Source organism: Myripristis murdjan, chromosome 8 (assembly GCF_902150065.1).
Source record: "Myripristis murdjan chromosome 8, fMyrMur1.1, whole genome shotgun sequence".
Classification (NCBI taxonomy): Eukaryota; Metazoa; Chordata; class Actinopteri; order Holocentriformes; family Holocentridae; genus Myripristis; species Myripristis murdjan.
Window position 1 is genome coordinate 25,365,188 of NC_043987.1, and position 19,638 is coordinate 25,384,825.

General features: G+C 43.6%; 2 protein-coding genes across 4 annotated transcripts in view; both read left to right on the top strand.

Annotated features, from left to right (window-relative positions):
• The window catches only part of cacnb1 (calcium channel, voltage-dependent, beta 1 subunit), a 34,709-nt gene extending 22,680 nt beyond the window's left edge, over positions 1–12,029 (top strand). Inside the window, exons 7-15 of one of the 3 annotated variants that reach the window (XM_030056985.1) lie at positions 480–508; positions 3,089–3,169; positions 3,901–3,959; positions 4,069–4,178; positions 5,083–5,091; positions 6,533–6,684; positions 7,587–7,682; positions 7,772–7,957; positions 9,735–12,029. In XM_030056985.1, coding sequence (XP_029912845.1) covers positions 480–508; positions 3,089–3,169; positions 3,901–3,959; positions 4,069–4,178; positions 5,083–5,091; positions 6,533–6,684; positions 7,587–7,682; positions 7,772–7,957; positions 9,735–10,268 — 1,256 coding nt within the window. In that variant the 3' untranslated portion in view covers positions 10,269–12,029. The remainder of the gene's footprint in view (positions 1–479; positions 509–3,088; positions 3,170–3,900; positions 3,960–4,068; positions 4,179–5,082; positions 5,092–6,532; positions 6,685–7,586; positions 7,683–7,771; positions 7,958–9,734) is intronic. The other 2 variants (XM_030056986.1, XM_030056987.1) reach the window with 2 other exon arrangements.
• A 3,144-nt stretch (positions 12,030–15,173) lies between these two features.
• arl5c (ADP-ribosylation factor-like 5C) lies at positions 15,174–19,450 on the top strand. The gene is made up of 6 exons (XM_030057044.1): positions 15,174–15,386; positions 15,883–15,943; positions 16,165–16,312; positions 16,945–17,028; positions 17,600–17,751; positions 18,020–19,450. Exons 1-6 carry the CDS (start codon positions 15,341–15,343, stop codon positions 18,066–18,068), a joined length of 540 nt encoding a protein of 179 aa, XP_029912904.1. The 5' UTR covers positions 15,174–15,340; the 3' UTR covers positions 18,069–19,450.
• Positions 19,451–19,638: the final 188 nt, after the last annotated feature.

Here is a 19,638-nt window from a genome sequence, read left to right on the forward strand (position 1 = left end):
AGATGTGGTCAGGTCTCATGCCTTCCTCCCTTCCTCCCCCTTTTGTCTAATCCATCCCCCTTCGTCTCTGACTAACTGCTCACGACTGACCCGCCCCTGCTGCTGGCTCCTCAATCTAATACCGATTGGCCCCTCAGGCTCCTGTCATGATGGTAACGCTGAGATACTGTGCGTTTGGATGTTTGTTTCTGTGCTTGTCAACTGGGAGAGGCGTTGAGCTAATCAATACCCTCTGAAATGGCCGCTGCTGTGTATCAGGCTTTCAAACGAAGCTCCGGTGGATGCAGACAGTATGGTCTCTATTTTAATCAATGAACAACTCCTCTCCCAATCCACCCACTCCCCTCCCCCTGCCCCCCCCCTCGCCCCCTCCTAATCCTAGCCTGTCAATAACAAAATGTGCTCTTGTGTTTTGTGCTTTTTTTTGTCTGTTTCGCTCTTTCTCTGGTGGGCCTTTTGTGTGCGGAATGATACTGTAGGTGGCCCAGCTAAACAGAAACAGAAGTCGGTGAGTGTGGTTTGTTCTCTAACGAGACTAACCTCTAACCTTTTAAATTTTTTTTTTTTTTTTTTTTACTCTGTCTCCTCCTCTCTTGTGTGGCTTTGTCTTTCATTTTTCCTCTCTTGTGGTAACTTGTGCTCACACTGTAAAGGGTAGGACTCAAGGGTAAGAAATCTGTCCGACGTATCTCTGAAGCTTATAGCCCTTATCATCGGCTTTCCATTCAACGACAAACACGCCGTGCAAGCGTGGAAGATGTAGTACTACCTCGACTGAGTGATATTAATGACACAGTTCTGAGACTCTGGGTGTTTTCACGCTTGGTTCGTTTCAGCCTCCCGAGTGGAAACCGACCTTGACTCAGCAAATTTTTTTGTGCATATGTGAACACGCAGAGACGAGCTCGTTCTCCACAAAAGCAAACTTATACTGAGACCACCTCGGCGGCTTCACCCTCAAATTTGCGACGATCATCTCAAAGAACCTTAATTTCTAATGTGTTTTATTGGTTTGGTTGAGTCTCAGTAAAGTTAAACACTGTTTATATGGTATCAAATAAAGTCATCTATGCGTGTAGGGCAGAATACAGAACGGAGCCCTCTTTTAAATGTAAACTCGCGGTGTGAACATAAAGGGGACTGAGTTCATTTTTCATTCTGGGTTCACTTAAAAGGACCAAGTGTGGTTATCTTTGAGGGTGTTTTCTAAGATCTGTTTTGCGAAATAATTGCAAAGGTTCGTGAGATTAAATTGCAGTCTTAACCCTATAAAGCCTCAACTATGAAAGAATTGGCAGAAAATTCCAATTTTTTGAAATTGAACCCTTTATTTAGTCCTATAACAAAATATATATATAAAAAAAAATTCAAAAAATATGTTATTACACAACCTTTCTGGTGTATGATATATGATATGTACTTGAAGTGCCAATGGTATGGTCCAGGGTGAACAGGGGAAGTGTTCAAAGGTATACAACAGTATTTTGGTCAAGTATTGATTAAACTGAAAACGAAAAACGGAATTGAAAATGTGTATCATATATGATACAAATGGCTTTATAGGGTTAATCTCACAAATCTTTTTTATTTTTTTTGTACACAACCACACATCTCAGAACACAACCACAAAGATAAACACTTAGTCTAAAAATGTGTGTCCCTCGGCCGGTGCTGTGGTTGTGCAGGTGCTGGCCTGTCCCGAGCCCGGTCACACACTGTGCAACAGTAATGCACCCTGACATGCTTTCATTTCCATTTATGACGGCTCCTACGAGTGACAGTAGCCCGCTATCAGCTCTTTTGATGCTTTTCAGCACAATTTGAATCACACGACGAGGCATAAGGTTGCAGGGCGCAGATGAGTAATCTCTGCTTTTGGCCACATTAAACTGTGCACTGTGCTAATGTCATTCAAAGTGAGTGAGCTCTATGGCTATCTACACCACTCCAGCACTGCCCCTTCAGAGACAAGAACCATTTGGAAACTTTTAAAATATGTATTTTTAGGCTCCGTGAATACAAATGAGTGGAAATGAGCTATCCTTGCCCAGCTTTATGTAATGTAATGTAGTGCAGCGGGGCTCTCCAGCCCTATCTGCTGCTTGAAGAGCTGCACAGCTTGCAGAGGAGGGGGCGTGCTTGGAATACAGATCTAAAAAAAAAAAAAAAAAAAAAAACACCATCCCATTTCCCCGTTGTTAGAGTATAGGACATGCGACTGTTTTGACCCTATTCTCACTACAAAACAGACTGTTTCAAAAGAGGACAGATGCTTATGGAGTCCTTATAGATGAATCATGCCTTTCACGATTCATAACGTGCTATTCATATAGGGCCAAAGTGTATGCGCTGGAATATGGATTGATTGTGTGTGGGTGTTTTGCATAAGGCTCCATGTCATCTGCAGATTTTTCAATTTTCACTGTGAATGGCTTAAGCACCTCTGTGGCAGAGACAATGATGCGTGCATTGCAAGTGCGCTAGAAGAACGATTTATTTTAGATTCTCAGCATAAAGGGGTGTATATCACGGTTAGGAGCGATTCTTTGTGTGAATAAACAAAAGTTTGAGGAAGAAGTGTGAATCAACATTCGGCACTTCACCCAGCAGCAGGTTCACAGTTCTCCTTGAGTTCACATGCGTAACGAGAAGGCAGAGGTTCCGCGTCTGAAGTTGCGTTAGAGCGGCGGCACAGTCGCGAGAACGTTCCTGCCCCGGCATCTGGTTTCATTACAGACAGTTTAATTATGTCCGACTGCAAAGTAAGAAATTGAAACGAGTGCTTTCAGGGAGAAATTGATCTCTGCTTGGGAACATTCGTACACAGTCAATAAAACAAATGGACTCCAGTGTCTGGAACCCGCCATATATCATTCCGATCGCTCAGAGAACGGGAGGGGTCCGGGGACAGAGAGCGCTTTTGTGTTGCGTTAATGTTGATTTATGTATGAGTGTATTTCTGTGACTGTGGCTCATGTTTCAGAGACTTGTGCATTAGCTTTGTGTGTGCATACAGAGTGTGTGTGTGTGTGTGTGTATTCAGACACGGCATGGTTCCTCACCCCAATCTTTGTGTTCCCCGGCTCAGATGGAGCATGTCCCCCCCTACGATGTGGTTCCTTCCATGAGACCCATCATTCTAGTAGGGCCCTCGCTCAAAGGCTATGAGGTAAGGCAGCGTGCAAGTTAAAGGAACACTCCAACATTTTGGGCAAACCGCCAATTTTCCAACTCTCCCAAACCGAGACAAGATGCTCCATACCATTTTCACATCTGTACGTCCAGTGGTTCAGTCATTATGGCCAGAATTTGTGTTAGCTTAGTATAAAAACTTGACGTCTATGGGAGACATCAGCCTGGCTTTGTCAAAAAATAAAACCTTACAGCCACTCCAAATGGCTCTACACAGTGTTTATCATGGGTATTCAAATTACAAGCCTTGGAATAAAAAAAAAAAAAAAAAAAAAAAAAAAAAGAGAGTTATTTTAGGAGACGTTAATTATGTTGTCAAGTAATTGTGTTTAAGTTCCTCCATCCTCCTCCTGAAATGACTCACCTTTGAGAAAACACCAAGACGTGTATTTCAAATACAAATGATACACAAATAAAACAGCTTCGGAGTTGCTGTAAGGTTTATTTTTTCACTTTGAAAAAGCCAGGCTAATGACTCCCATAAACTTCAAGTCTTTATGCAAAGTTAACGTGAAATGCTACCCATAGGAATCGAGTCAGTGGACGTACAGAGGTGAAAATGCTATTGAACAAATTGTTGTTATTTTGCACAAAATGTTGTATTCCTATAAATGAACAAAATGTCCAGGTGGAAGAACTTACATTCAGGCTCCTTTCACCCGTTGTGCGCCATAGCAGGTCGTCTAATGTCCGATGTTCGTCCTCTAGGTGACGGACATGATGCAGAAGGCGCTCTTTGACTTCCTGAAACACAAGTTTGAGGGCAGGTGAGTGTGAAGATCGCTGTCAGCCATAACGTAAGCTCAATTAGAGCGACGTAGCTACTTCCGCATGTTCACCAGCCTTGCACAGACTGGCGTGCGGTCCCTTTTTCAGGATATCCATCACGCGGGTGACAGCGGACATCTCCCTGGCCAAACGCTCAGTCCTCAACAACCCCAGCAAACACACCATCATCGAGCGCTCCAGTACCCGCTCCAGCCTGGGTAAGACAACAAACAACCACTCCGCTGCCTTCCTTAAACCACAAGAGGCTGTAAAAACCGGCCACTGACGAGGCGTTTCTTATGTTTTGTATCTTGGTCAGATGTTAAAGAATCTCTGCTGTTAAATAACGTACAACACGGTGGTAGACCTCAGACCTCATTCATCATGTCGAGCTTTCTCTGTGTTTTTTCATATTAAGATGGCTCGACTTGTCTGCATCTCGTATCCAGACACCGATTCTCGAAGAACCAGAAAGTGTAAAATGGGTTGTCATAATGGTTTTGAAGGCCTCTTGTTTCCTTTACTTGATGCATTTTCTATTGAAACAGTTTTCGAGGCGCAGCTGAACATGGAGAGGCATTTTTCAGAAGTGTAAACCAACAGGTGATGGGCTTATTTTAGGGAGAGAAAGGCAGTTTTATATTTTTTATATTTTTTAAATGAAAAAAAGATGTTAAACTCGCTGGCACTGATTGTTAAATCGGTGAACTTTCTGGTGTGGAAAATAAGCCAAGAAGTTGAAAAAGTCATTTGTTATTTCATTGACTTTGCCGCTTCAGCTTGAGTGATATAATAATAATAATGGCGATGGTATTTAGTTTTTTCTTGCATGTAAGGAATCCAAAGGTTACTTGGATTTGGGGTTTCTGTTCTACAAAATGACAATTTTGTAAGTCTCTACATGCTGAATTATTATTCCCTGTTCAATGCTATTGAGTCAGGCCATGTAGGGCTTGTGTGCCTCATCCACAGGACTGAAAGTGTTTTTCCATATATACCTGCTGTACCTGACTGTCTGAGTCTGATCTGGCCTCTTCTCTCTCCTCATCCTGTCTTTTTCTGCCCTTCACCCACCCATCCCTCCTCGCCCCCTCTCTCTTCCTCCACTCTCTTTTGATTCAGACGTACTGGGTACGTATGCTCTCCTTCCATACAGGAAAACAATGCAGCATCTCTCCTCCTCCCTCCCCTTTCTCTCACTATATTCATCATCTGTTCATTCATCATTTGTCTGCCTGTCTGCTTGCCTGTCAGTTTCTCTGTTCCTCACGCTTTTGTGTGACAGCCTGTAGCCTTCAACAAAACGAAATGCATAACAACGCCAGAACAGGAGCAGAACCGTGGGAGGGCAGCAGGGTGACTGGGACCTGCTCGGCGTCTGTCATCTGTGGTTGATGGGAAATGTGATAGGGGGTTTGGTGGCACAACTGTGACCAGGGATGAGCGCACAGGAGAAGCTGATACCCTCCATGTTCGCCTTCACCCCCGTGCTTTGACCTAGAATCCCCTCCTTAAGCTGAACTTGTGTAATCATACCGAAGAGCAGGCCGAATCGAAGCTGGGCCTTGACCTCATAAAATTACCTTGGGTACGGTTTTCGCCGGGCTCTGCTGGAGGAGCGAGTTCCCCACTGGAATCGCATTCAAATTTGCAGAGGTTGAAGTTAATAGAAGCTTTCCGCGGTATTTCTCCATGGCTGTTAAAGTTCACATCTCTTTTCAATTTAGTTGAGGCCCCGTTTCACCTGCAGGTTTAATTCCCTTACCTTGAGCCCTCCGGAGGCTGCAAAAACATCTGCAGCCCTGGTCTCTCAGCAGCTTGCCTCACCCCTGGTGTCTCTCACCGCCGCTGTGCAGATATTTGAGGTGCAGAAGCTTGACCGGGGAGGCAAGAAACACTCTAGCTCTTTAATCTCTCACCTTACATGTCAACAACATGATAAAACAGAGAATCGTGCTCATAATGCTCAGTATCAGGCTGCTGTTGAGGAACAATGAAAACAAAACACCCAAATAATGCTTCACCTAATGAAATAACTACTGCAATGCCAGTTTTAGTAACTCTAACAAAAACAAATTTCCCAGTTCATGCAATTGATGCAGGGTTGTCTTTTTTTTTTTTTTGGCTATTTGTTTTGGGTCTATTTTTTTTTTTTTTTTTTTTTTACATGGTGAGAAGTTGTGCCCTTAAGTTGTTCCAAGTGCCACAGGCATCTCATTCTGCAGTGCCCTCTTCCTGTGTGACTTTGAGAAACAGACATCAGACGTGCATCAGGAAACCCTGAATGTCGGGAAGCGGCAATAGAATGAGAATGCCCCGCTGCTCCATTTAGCTGTGCATAAATGGAACTTCAGCTGTGATGGGGTCTAATTCAAACGCTTGGAACTGTTGTTTTTCTAAATTTGACATGCATGAGTACTAACATTCTGGTTATGCACTCGTGTGCGTGGGCAAAGTCAAGGCCATGTGACTGACAAATGCTAATCTCCTCTTCTCAAACTGCCGTTGCGCTCTTCCTGCGTTTATGTGGTTTTGTTTTTTTTGTTTTTTTTTCTGTGTCCTGGGCTTTCAGCGGAGGTGCAGAGTGAGATTGAGCGCATCTTCGAGCTGGCCCGCACCCTGCAGCTGGTTGCCCTGGACGCAGACACCATCAACCACCCCTCTCAGCTGGCCAAGACCTCCCTGGCCCCCATCATTGTCTACATCAAAATAGCCTCTCCCAAGGTATGGCAACAGCTTCCACTTCCAGAGGTGTGGATCTCTGGCTTGACAGAGATTCAGTTTGATTCATTGATTTATTAACCGATGATTCTCTTTGAAAGAACAGTTCACAAAACAAAATATATTTTCCTCATTCTACTGTGCAGTTTATCCGAGTAGTTTCTGTGGGATTTGGCAACGTGTCCACTTTCTGTGTTTTTCCCGTCTCCCTTCGCTCCCATGCAAAGGGGGTGGATGAGTATTGTTTGTGCAGCGCAAAAGATCAAAAATGTACACACACAAAAAAAAAAAAAGTACAACAGCAACTTTTCAAGAACAGTGACAGAGATACCTGGCATATTCCTTTGCTTGTTCACAAAGAAACTATCTGGAGGAGTAGATTGCAATTGAAATATAGATATATCTATACATAGATAGATAGACAGATTTATTTTTATTTTTATTTAAATTTTATTAGAGGTGGGGATGATTCAGTTCTTTTTATATCTATTAAATTTTATATCCATTAAATAAACTCATGCACTAATGTGAGACTTGTTTTTCTTTTGAAATTCAGAAAAAAAAATCAGAAGTAAAAATAGAATTACTTAAACATTACAGCCTCCCACAAAAAAACAAAACAAAAAAAACAAAGACAATTGCTATTTATGTAGTGTCCTGTTAGCTTAACACAATTTATTTAAGAATTGTGAATGAATCGATTCAAAGCATTTCATATTGATTCTGGTTGATGTCATACCATTTCACTGTATTTATTTTTTTTTTTCAGCAGATCAGTGCACCTCAATTGGCAAACTTACTGATCAATGCATCACTGCAGTGAATGAATGGTTACACCCCTGTTGCATGCAGCTGTCTAACAGGGCCAGTAAACTCAGACATGCGGTGCTGCTGTCTCCCTCCAGGTCCTGCAGAGGCTCATCAAATCCAGGGGGAAGTCCCAGGCCAAACACCTGAACGTGCAGATGGTGGCAGCAGACAAGTTGGCTCAGTGCCCTCCTGTGAGTGCCTCTTTGTGATGAAACTACTTGCAGAATTCATAGACCCTCTGCTGAGCAAAACATCATTCACCCCCGGCCTCTGTCTGCAGGAGCTGTTTGACATCATCCTGGATGAGAACCAGCTGGAGGACGCCTGTGAGCACCTCGCCGACTACCTGGAGGCCTACTGGAAGGCCACACACCCCCCGAGCAGCAACCCGCCCAACCCCCTGCTCAACCGCACCATGGCCACCGCAGCCCTGGCCGCCTCCCCGGAGCCCGTCTCCAACCTGCAGGTACAGGTGCTCACCTCCCTGCGCCGAAATCTGGAATTGTGGCCCGACCTGGATGGGTCTGTGGCCAACGAGGAGAAGCACGAGGAGCACACTCTCTAGAGGCCAGCAGAGGAGGAGGGACGTGTCCGGCAACTCAAACCCCAAACCAAACCCAAACCCAAGCCCAGCAGCAGCCTGCTCTCCAGATAGGCACTGCCCTTCTCCTTTCCCTCACGCCGAAGGAAGACCGCATTCAAACCTAGTTTTCCCTCATTCAGACATGCTGTATATAGAAACACAACAAACATGCACAAGGGCAGGTTAGAATATGGGGGAGGCTTTAAACTGGGTCTATTAAAACAGATTCCAGTAGCACATTCACCCACACACACACACACACACTGTATACACACATCTATGCAGGCATTGACACACACGCTTGAACGAAATAAGAGCTCAGTTCCCACACATGAAAAGCCAGCTTGATGACACCCACACATAAATCCAAAGAGGGCAGAATCCTCTGTTCGAGAAACCAACCTCTCTACAAATGACACCGTCTGTGTCTTAAAGCAACACATCCTAGCAAAACATTTAGTTATTTGGGCGAGCCGGCGGACAAACCAGCACCTCTTCCACGGCATGGGGAGAGAAGGCAGAACTCAAATCATTTAGGACTTATGGAAGCACCCATAAGGCACCTCTGCCCCGGGAGCCCCCTCTGTTTTACTGTAATCACGAGTGAAAATGGTATCCTCTGCCCCCACCCTGCGCCCTTGTGCTCCATGCCCTCCTTTCTCCAGCACTTTTTTATTCTCTGGGAGGCAAAATCCAGTTTGCTGTCCTCCTCCGTGTTGCCATGGTACCGCCCCTGAAAGCAGCAAGTCATGTCCGCCTCTTCGAGCAGAAAGGCTTAGTTTAGTGGAGGCTGTTACTAACGATCTGCCCAATTTAATGTATTCACATTTTCTAATCATTTGAACTGCAGAACACTAAATCATGCAGGCCTGTGCCTCTACTCCGAGTTCCTCCTGGCAGGCTGGATAAATCATGACGAATGCCTCATTGTTTAGTCGTATCTTTAACCATTTCCTTTTGATAATTTTTGGTGAGATTTTCATTTTAGAATTTAGACAAGAACAAAATGTCTCAGGCCAGCTGCAAATCTCCTGCCATTTCTTAATTAAAAAGAAAATATCATCAGCTTTACGAGCCAGTCGAGGCATTTGGCTTCATGCGGTGTGGATTGTGTCAGAACTGCTGTTTAATTAGGCCACACTAATAACTTTGGTAACTAATGAGCTTTCTGCACTTTTTCTGCCATGAAGTCAACCAGCCAGTAGATGGCACTGCTAACCTTAGTAGATGAATGAGAGTTCAGTCTGCTTGCTGAATATCTGCTTGGGTGTGTTTTCATTTTTGCAGGTACATGGGTAAAATTGTTTTTCAATGATGAATTAGCAGAAGTTTTATCTTATTCGATATATTGGTGTGGAATACGTGGGGTGTGAGTGTGTGTGCTTGTGTTGAGTATGTATGAGTTAGTGTGTGCATTGTGCAAGCATGCAAAGTGTGATGTGGTGGAAAATAATGCTTTCAGCAGCAACGTCACAGTCTGTGATATTGTGTTTGTTTGATTTAAAGTGAATGTCGCACTAAATAATACAGATCTTAATCCTGTTTTGTTTGCCCTGCCTGATCCTAACCCTGGTGACTAAACTGTTTACGTTCCTGGTTTTGCTCTGCCACTTGTGTCTCTGCATGGTTTGCTGTGTGGCATGGCTGTGGCTCGCTGCAGGGGCCGTACCTGGTGCACGGAGAGCAGAAACGGGAGGGGCCTATGACAGAATGCGGCGGGAGCGGCAGTCTCCACGACTATCCATCGGACCTGGGCGGCAAGCCGCAGCAGCAGCAGCAGACGTACCTGCGTTCGTCTCGCGGCCAGTTACGGGGCGGGAGTGGGCGGGGCCTGTCACGGCAAGACACCTTTGACTCGGAGACGCAGGGCAGCCGGGACTCGGCCTACACCGAGGCCGGCGACTCCTGCATGGACATTGAGACCGACCCCTACGAAGAGCCCGAGCCCTACCGAGGGGGCGGGGGCAGCCGCCTCCACCTGGCCCAGCATCATGGCCGGCAGGCTTCCTGGGAAGACGAGGGGGCCGAGCCGGACCAGGAAAACCTGAACCACCCTCCAGTGCCGAGCCAGACGCAGCCACATGGACGTGCCAAGCTGAGGGAGCGGTATTGCCAGGACCCTGCGGACACAGGGGCCAACATGGGTCGCAACAAGAACCAGGACGACTGGGGGAGGGATGTCTACATCCGCTAAACACACATCATACACAGAGGCAAGGGGGTTATTGAACTGAGGGTGGAGAGGAATGTGGGGCGGGAGGGGAGAAGGGCGTGGCCCGGGTGTGGGTGTCCAAGGAACTGAAGTGTGGGCTTGGGGCCATGCCAATCAGGCTAACAAATCAATCTGTTTACATCCCTTATCTAAGAGATCCTTTTCTCAACCTAGAGTACAATGTAAAGAAATACATCCACTGCCAACTGTCATCCTCATCTAGTTATTCTAGAAACTCAATTTATTTATGTTTAGAAGAAAATGAATATTGGTCTGTTCGAGGTCTCTCTCTCTCTCTCTTCTTTTTGTTTCCTATGTTAATACTGCATGAATATCATGGAATCCTACTGACAGCACGAGGACAGTAATTGTTTTGATTGTGAATCTATGATTGTGATCCGTCCGACTCCATCTCTCCTTCAAATGTAGAATGTGAAGGCCGGTAGAGCTGTAGTCTGTCACGTCTGTCCTCTGCAGTCTTAAACAGGGTCTTACGTCGCCGTCCCCATGTACAGTGTCAGGGTTTCTCGCTCTCTGTCCCCCTCTCTCTCTCACTCTCTCTTTCTCACTCTCTTACCTTACCGCACTCTTAGGAATTTCTGGAGTTGTACCTGTTTGGGGATCCAGACATTAAGAGTCTGTCACCTCCACTCTCTTATCACCAAGACCTTAAAAAGCCGGTGGAGAAGTTGCCATAATTTACCAGAGATATTTGTTGTTTTACTCACGTCACTTCGATATGAACAACCTAGAATACACCCCAAAGATACACACTTCTTCCCTGACCTGGTTGAGCCATCGTATCCCAGTCCCCCCCTTTTCTGTGTCTTGCTGTTCGTGGGTGGCTGCGGGCGATAGTTGTTTTTTAATTTATTTTATTTGATTTTTTTTCTTCTCAGCTCCCACAGTTTCCACTCGTTCTCTGGTTTTTCGAATGTGTTGCGCATTAAAATTAAAAGCAGCACTGCAGTCGTAGTTGTGTGAATGAGGTGTCCTGCCTTAGTCTCTCTCTCTCTCACGATCCCAAACACCCTTAAACTTCAAGAAAAGCTCCAATCACAAGTGCCGGAATGTCTCGCCAAGCCATGTCCACCATCGCCACGGTGGGATGTCTTAACTCTCGTCAACACCTGTTTTCATACCATATCTGTGTCTCTTTGTGTCTGTCGGCTACTCCGCACTGTAGCCCATAATGTTGCTCCAGCACGTTGTCCATCCCATTTTCTTTGCACCAGCTGTGTCGTCTGTTTTTCAGGGCTGATGGTTATATATTGAAAAAAAAAAAAAAAAAAGAGTAGTTTTGTGTGGTAAATCACTCCCGACTTCCACCCAAACGGCTAGCTTGTCTAATATTAAATACCATTCTCTTCTATTCTTGATTTCTGACTGACTTTAGTGTTGTTTTTTCCTGTGGACATTTGCTTTTTTTTTTTTTTTTTTTTTTTTTTTTTTAATCTTCAGTTCTCTTGTGAGGTAGTGAGAGGAGTATCAAGTGGGGATGGGTGGGGAATAGGTGCAGCCTTGGTCTTTACTCAGTTATCTAAATGGAGAATCCATGAATGTCTTTGGTGCGCTACTTTGGCCCACCCTTGTCTTCAGTTGAATAAATGAATATTAAATAATGATCAGTAAATAATGTTATTGTTGCGTTCTTGCAATTGTTAAAAAAAAAAAAAATGAAATAACATGTATCATTGGTGCCTGATTGTAGCTACATTTTGCTTTTTCTGCCTTTCATTTTTAATCTGTGGATAAATTCGTATTTTAATTAAAAATTTAATCAGAAAATGCCATTGTGTCACTTACTGGTGAAGTCATACATTTCCCAGACACATAGATTACAAAGTGTTTGCACATTAAGACGGGAACTGGCATTAGATATTGTTTTTTTTTATTTCTCTCAGGCCACGTTAAAACAACAAAATCCAAGTGAAAACAATGCAGTCGAGAAAGTCTCTTCAGCTTTCTTGTCTTCATCAAGTTCCTCTGCCTAAAAACACAAAATACAGCGACGCTTGCATAACCCTTCGAAAACAAGATGCTGAGACGGTTGTGAAAGTGAACAATGACCGCATTGTCAGCCTCCCATTCACCTTTCATCGGGACAGAAATTCGCCAAACGCTGACTGAAGAAAAGATCCTCAGCAGATATTGCAACACATTTGACCACACCTGCAGCCTGTGAGGCAAGGGAGTTTACGACTGACATTCAGAGTTGTTATCACTATTATTGTTATTACTATTATTATTATTTCAGCTTCAAATGCAGGTCGACAGCAGGAGGATTACATCTGCTGCTCAAAGCTCTGGTTTGTTAAGATGACACATTTTTTTTACAGAGTTGGACAGCCTCCACACAGCCGGCAGATCAGCCCACAAAACACACTTGAATCCACACTCAGAAAATGTTTCAAGGTGTAATTCACATTATAGAAAAAAAACCCAAAAATGGATTATACTCATTCCAGGTATACTTTGAGTAGTAGAGGTGGACGTGCATGTATATCTAGAAAAATATGGCAAAATGTATAAATGTAGATCAGTTTTTGTGTATTTTGAATCATATCTCTAAACATATTCTGACTGAAATGTTTAATAAAATTATGAACTGTTTTGCTTAAAGTCCATGCGTTTAAAAAAATCAAGACATAAATGTTGTAACCAAGACACAAAACGCTGTCAGAGGGTAAAAACTTTAAAGGGACTTTAAATTTCAAACAGATTTTTAATTGTCTGGAAATCAACCCAACATACTTGTACTCCATTAGAAACTGTTTGAAAAATTAAATGCCCAGTGACTAGCGAGAGGATTTCTAACTCGAGTTTGCAGCCAATCAGAGAATTTTATACAACAGGACGTTGTGCTAGGCTGAGTCTCATTCAAAGCTTTTGTAAAATAACCAAAATGGACAAACTAATGACATTTATATAAGACATGAAAATAGTAATAGCTGTTTATCATTTTTGTTGTGTGTTTACAGTACATATACTTCCTGTCTTTCTTAGCTACTACTTTCATAATGTTCAAGAGCTTTATTGCTTTTCAAAAGAGTAACATCAATTATCATTTCAATTATCAGCTGAAAACAAATCATTTATTGAGCATTTTTGTAGTTTTTTTCTTTCAAATCTCTTTGGTAAAAGCATATGAAGCTATTGGTGTTTCGTTTCACAAGTAACTCGGCACAAAAATACTTTCATTTGAGTGTAAATTGATATTTAGTGGGCTGTGTGTCTTACGAAACACGACAGAGCCTGTCATGTTGCTGACATGTGAGCACTAATGTTCCTATTGTTTATTTTAAATGAACCCTGTTTGGTTCCAGTTAAATGAGCAGCAGCTGGTGTTCAGTTGCAGATGGAGCTGCATTCAAGGGAAAGATAATAAATCATTAGAGGAAAGAAAGACAGAAAGAAAGTAACAAAAAACACTCCACCCCAAACCCGAACTCTGCTCCTGGTGTGTTTTAAAATCTCCAAACAGGCTGAGAGGCTCAAACTGGGTGCAAAAAAAAACTCTTCAGATAAAAATCATTGGCTTTCTGTGTAGCTGAGGCCCCAGCAGAGCAGCTACAGGACACAACCAGCAAACAGGGGCCAATCATAATATAAGCCCCAGAGAGCAAGACTAAGCTTTACTGGAAGAAGGAATTAATAAAGTTTTTATATCCTTTGAACAACTAATTTGGCTTGTATTGTCTCTTGGGAGAATAGTATGGCTAAGAAATAAAACCTCACACTTTCAAAGCCACTTTATGGGGTCTTTAATAAGAATGGAGGTTAATCTGCCAAAGAAAACTCAGGAAATTTAAAGTCAAAACATCACATGATTGATTCCCCCTCTCTAGTGTGAGGTGTGTGTGTGTGTGTGTGTGTTAACAGTGTGGTTGAATTATTTCCCAGTAAACACAATGGCCGGACTCTCCCTTGGAAACTTAAGGGGATTCCTGTTGCACTTTTCTGTTACAAAGTTCCTGCAAGAGAGAGAAAGGGAAAGCAACATTATACTTCCGCCACCATATTTGGTACGTGCACTTACTCTGTGCATGTGTGCCTGTGCCTGCGTGCGTGCGTGCGTGTGTGTGTGTGTGCAATTTGCGTCACTTTTCCTTGCGTCAGCACGGCAGAGGACGCGCTCTTCATGCTGCCTTCAGGTTTTCGTCCTACGCTCCTACTTCTGAACTCCAAAGTCCCAATTACGATTTGTAAACAATTTCCTGAGGTTGCGATCGAAAAATAACAACACAACGGGCTTTGTGTCAAGACTAAAGTTCCTCTGACTGATCTGGTTTCAAGAATTAAGAGTGAAAAATACGCATAGGCCTAACTAAATGGTGTTTAAATGAATGTATAGCCCATTAAAGCAACAGCTACAAGTCCAACTGCGGCATAATGAAGTTACATAGAAAGCCGAACAATAACATATAAACTAAAAAAATTTTATGTATATATATATATATATATGTGTGTGTGTGTGTGTGTGTGTGTGTGTGTGTGTGTGTGTGTGTACACTGCATCATATAGTGTGCAGTAGTCTGTATGTGTATATATATATATATACACACACACACACACACACACACACACACACACACACACACACACACATACATATATATATACACACACACACACACACACACACACACACACATATATATATATATATATATACTGCCCAAGATAGATAGACTGAATGATTGAATTATATTCGTATTTACCACTTTGATGTGTCGTGTATGCGCGCTCAACGGGTCATTACGATATTTTTGACGGTACATGAACGCATCACGACTGCCCTCTCTCCATGACTCATGGCAGATACCTATGTTTTTTTGTGTGTTTCTTTTGTGCGTGTGTGTGTCTCTAAGCGCCACCCCCTCACGTTCCTCCAGTCACCCGGCGGCCGTACCGGGACAGTCGGCTCTTGACAGAGTGAGAGGACGGACCGCACTGATTTATTTAAGCTCAACTTTAGATCAACTTTGACAAAACAGATCATTCACTGGTGTCGGTGTTTTTCATCGCCTCTCTCCATCACGCACTTGTTGGCCATGGGACTCCTTCTGACCAAGTTGATGACTGTGTTCGGTGACAGAGGTAAAGTGACTTTCACCACCTCATTGTTCCCTTTGTTAGGTTTATATTGTGCCTTTTCCCCCTCTCGTATAAGTGTTGCCATCTTTCATAGCCTTGTATTAGGATGACCTGTGTAAATGACATACTGGAAACTACAGATTCCTTTAGTATGTATGTTTTATTCTGGCTGATTTAACACTGCTGATGATTTGTGGGTGGCTTTTCTCCCTTTACTGGAGGACGGGCTGAGGTTGCCAAGTTCATCTGATATTCTGTGACCAAAAAAAAAAAAAAAGTTTATTTACCACCATCTGCATTCACTGCCCAGCTGGTTTTAGTGTTATGTAATGACGTCTCAATATACAGTCCTACATATGTGTCTGTATCTTATCTGCAGCCAGATGTGAGGGAGTAATTTCATCATTATGCAACCTAAAGCTGAACGTGGTGTTAATTTGTGTGGTTAATTGTCACTGTGTGCAGGTTAAACATGACATGTAATTTGTCTTCCCTACAGAGCACAAAGTCATAATTGTGGGCCTGGACAACGCTGGGAAGACGACCATCCTGTACCAGCTGTAAGTGTCACCTTGATGGGACTATTTTATTACACCACAAGTGGGTTAATAATCATGTAAAGTTTAGAAAACCCACCTGACAGACACGGATGTGTTTCTACCCACTTGTCAGATCTGATTTACAGCTACAACACAGCTCGCACTGCCTCACATCAGGTCAGTAATCCCACACTTGTCCTCTCTCTCTCTCTCTTTCCCTCCACACATCTGTAAACATCCAGCCTGACGAAGGAAGCGGTCCACACGTCGCCCACAATCGGCAGCAACGTGGAGGAGATCTCCGTCCGAAACACTCGCTTCCTGGTGTGGGACATCGGTGGCCAGGAGAGCCTCCGAGCCAGCTGGATCTCTTACTACTGCAACACAGAGGTACCGGCCTCTCTCTCACCGTCTGTACTCATGAGCTATGAACTCAGGACAGAGGAGGACAAAAAGTCATCAAAGTGTTTAAAAGAAGTGGGAGCATTCATTTTTATCATGGGTGGCCCTTATTAAATGATAGTCATGCTTGATTTGCATGTTGATTTGCGTCTACTATGCTAGTACTACCACTGCTCACTGACTCACTTACTCGCATTTTAAGCTTGCTTTTTGTTTTTCTTCACTTTTCGACACTTGTCACATCATGGGATTAAGTCTCTTCAACTAGTTTCTTCAAGTTTCCTTCTAAATGACGTCAGCGTTTGTTGAAACCGGTTCCTCTAAACAAGAGACACACACTCAATACAGTGATTTTCATGAGAACTGATAGAGAGGGGGGAAAAAAAAGCTGTGTTGTTGTAACAGCTCATATCAAAATGTGTGTCTTGCAGCCCGGTGCTGACTCAGCGTTGCACATTAACCTATATTGGCTCGTTGGTGTCGTACCTTGCTCTTTGTGGAGATGTTACTTACTGCTGTTGCATAACCACTTTCAGTATAATCCATAAGTGTATAGTGGCGTTCATCAAGGACAGTTTATTGATGTGATATATGCGTTTTCTCTGGTCTTGCCCCTTCAGATTGTCATTCTGGTGGTGGACAGCACTGACCGGGAGCGCCTCACATTAACCAAAGCAGAACTGCATCGCATGCTGGCACATGAGGTACGAATCCAATAAAATGTCACGTGTTGTCTACATGTCATGGGTGGTGTGTCGGTGTTGATAGCTGGCTGTTAATTAAGGGGTTACAATCATCACGATGTATTATTTTCTTTTGTTTCTTCACCACAAAATCACCCTTACAGTACAAAGAGATCACAACAGGATTGGTTTTATGATGGAAATGTGGAAGGAGCTCATTATAAACCAGCTTCACCAGCTATTGGCCAATGGGTACTTTTTCTTTTGTTTCCTTCCCTTACGTACCCTTTCACTGATAGGAAGCATAATTTGCCAATGACATGCTGAAGCCTGAGATCTGCTGGTCCTGTCAGGGTGACTAATTGCACCACAGACATAGAAACTGCTTACTAACCGCGTGATGAGGAACTGCGTGAATCACCAGATTGACATGTGCGTCTTTGGTTGTTCCGCTGATGTTGCTGTTTTCTGTTTTTGATGGTGACGCGGAGAACTCTTTGGTGGTTTCCACCGAAAAAAAAAGTTTCAGCTCTGTGAACATTAAGATACCGAAAGCAGCGTCAGTAACCCAACCTTTTATCTGTGGGTGTAGGACCTGCAGAATGCCGCCATTCTGGTTCTGGCCAACAAACAAGACGTGAAGGGCTCCATGTCGGTGGCAGAGATCTCCCAGAACCTCACACTCAGCTCCATCACCGCTCACCCCTGGCACGTCCAGGCCTGCTGCGCCCTGACAGGGGAGGGGTGAGTACCGATGACACACCACACTCTCTACCTGCCTCTGTCTGTCTCTGAGCTGCGTCAAGCATGTCTGCTATGTTTGCATGCTGATTAAATACTGGATCCAGTTGCTTTATGTGTTTGAGGCGGTGCAAAAAAAAATAACACACCACTGAGAAACCTTTTTTCCTGACTAGTGCTGTGGCAACCCGTCATCATGGTGCATTTTCTCAATTCTCTAAATGCATTCCTCCTCTTTTACCAATTCCTCTCTCTCTCTGTGTGTTCACAGTCTGCCTGCCAGTCTGGACTGGATGAGGTCGAGGGTGATAGCAAACTAAATCCAGAATGGAGCAAGGCCCTGAAACCAGCCGCCCTTTAATCCTGCGCCAGCCTCTCAGGAACGGCCACCGTGCCCAGATCAGAACCGGGACTTTTTATCGTGTGTTGGACAAGTTCCTGTGAGCACCAGCTCCGTCTTAAAGCCTGCCATTTCCTTACCCAGCTGGGAGAGAGTCTACCGGGGGCGGCTCTGGGTGAGAGTCTGCCTCCGGATGAATGAGCATCAGAAAACCTGTCAGCGCTTATGGCCGTTGGCAGGCTGGGAAATGCCACTGGCCGCCAAAAATGTTGATCAATTCTGACTCAGGGTGGTGATTTTATTTATTTATTTATTTATTCTTGCTCCGTCAGCCGCTGTCCCACACAACCGAGCACAGTTTTTGAGGTCCAATTTTATTCTAACAACCGAGTTAGTTTGTAAAACTGTGAAAGTGGCCTTCTGGGATTGATCAGCCACTGTGGGTGTACTAAAAAAAGAAAAAAAAAAGTGTTGTACCCAGTCCTTAGTTGTGTGAGTGTGTAGACGTGCAGCGAGTGTGTCCTGTGTATTTACAGGAACTGTCCCGTAGTGTCCCCAATGTCGAGGTCCAAAATATTTACATAAGGGATCCTGCCTGAATTGGGAGATCTGAGTCCATTTTCCTCTAATAAGCTAATTAGTGACCATGACAGCTCAGTTAATTTATTGTGCCATGATAATGTACCATTAAATTAGATGTATGAAGTGGTTTCTAAAATGTCATTCATTCATTACTAAACCGGAACAAGTTGCACCACAAAAATGTGCCACAGCTGAAGTAACAAATCGGTATGCAAGGCATGTAGCCAGCCATCAATGACACTGAAGCATGTTTTACGCACGCATTTTTTTTTTTTCAAGAGTATTATGTGTAGCAGTATTTATTTGCACATCTGAATTGTCTGATCTGTCAAACTATAGTTGGAGTTTTAGCTCCGTTTAACTCTGAGACAATCATAACGCCGTATCGCCTTGACCTTTGATCGATGACTCGTCGTCGATGTATTTCTGTCTTAAAAACTACTCATAATGCAACCACAAGCACCTCAGGAGTTACCAGATTAAGTAATTCCAATCCAGTTGCTGCCTACACATTTTACACAGTTGTTGAAAGCCAGTCAGCGTCCTCCCCTCCTCAGAAAAACTCAGAGGTGCTATAACGTGTAAAAACATGTTTTTGTGCCACCGAAGGGGAGGACAGCTTTCTAATCCTTCGTAGATATTGTGACGTTTTAAGTTTTTAAATGACAGAAAATTGTGTTAACATTCCTGAATGTGAAACGCAGGACTATGCTGCAAAGGAGTATGAATTGAGTGTACTATATTTTCTGCTGTGTACAGTTTTTCAAGAATAAACATTTGCACTGGAAAAGTAGATGTGACGTGTGTGTGCTGTATATAATGTTTCTCAAGTGTCCTAAAGGCTGTTATCTGGGTGTTGGGTGTGTTTGTTTTTTTCTTCTTGAGATGCCGGTAATTCAGTTGTCATCATCATATTTACAGATATTTGATTAAACCCTGATTGAAATAACAACAGTGCCAAAACTTCG

Excerpts from the sequence above, each read along its gene's own strand:
- arl5c (XM_030057044.1), top strand. The coding sequence starts at position 15,341 with ATGGGACTCCTTCTGACCAAGTTGATGACTGTGTTCGGTGACAGAG. Across the intron at positions 17,029-17,599 it reads ATCGCATGCTGGCACATGAG|GACCTGCAGAATGCCGCCAT; the intron begins GTACGAATCCAA and ends CTGTGGGTGTAG. Across the intron at positions 17,752-18,019 it reads TGCGCCCTGACAGGGGAGGG|TCTGCCTGCCAGTCTGGACT; the intron begins GTGAGTACCGAT and ends GTGTGTTCACAG.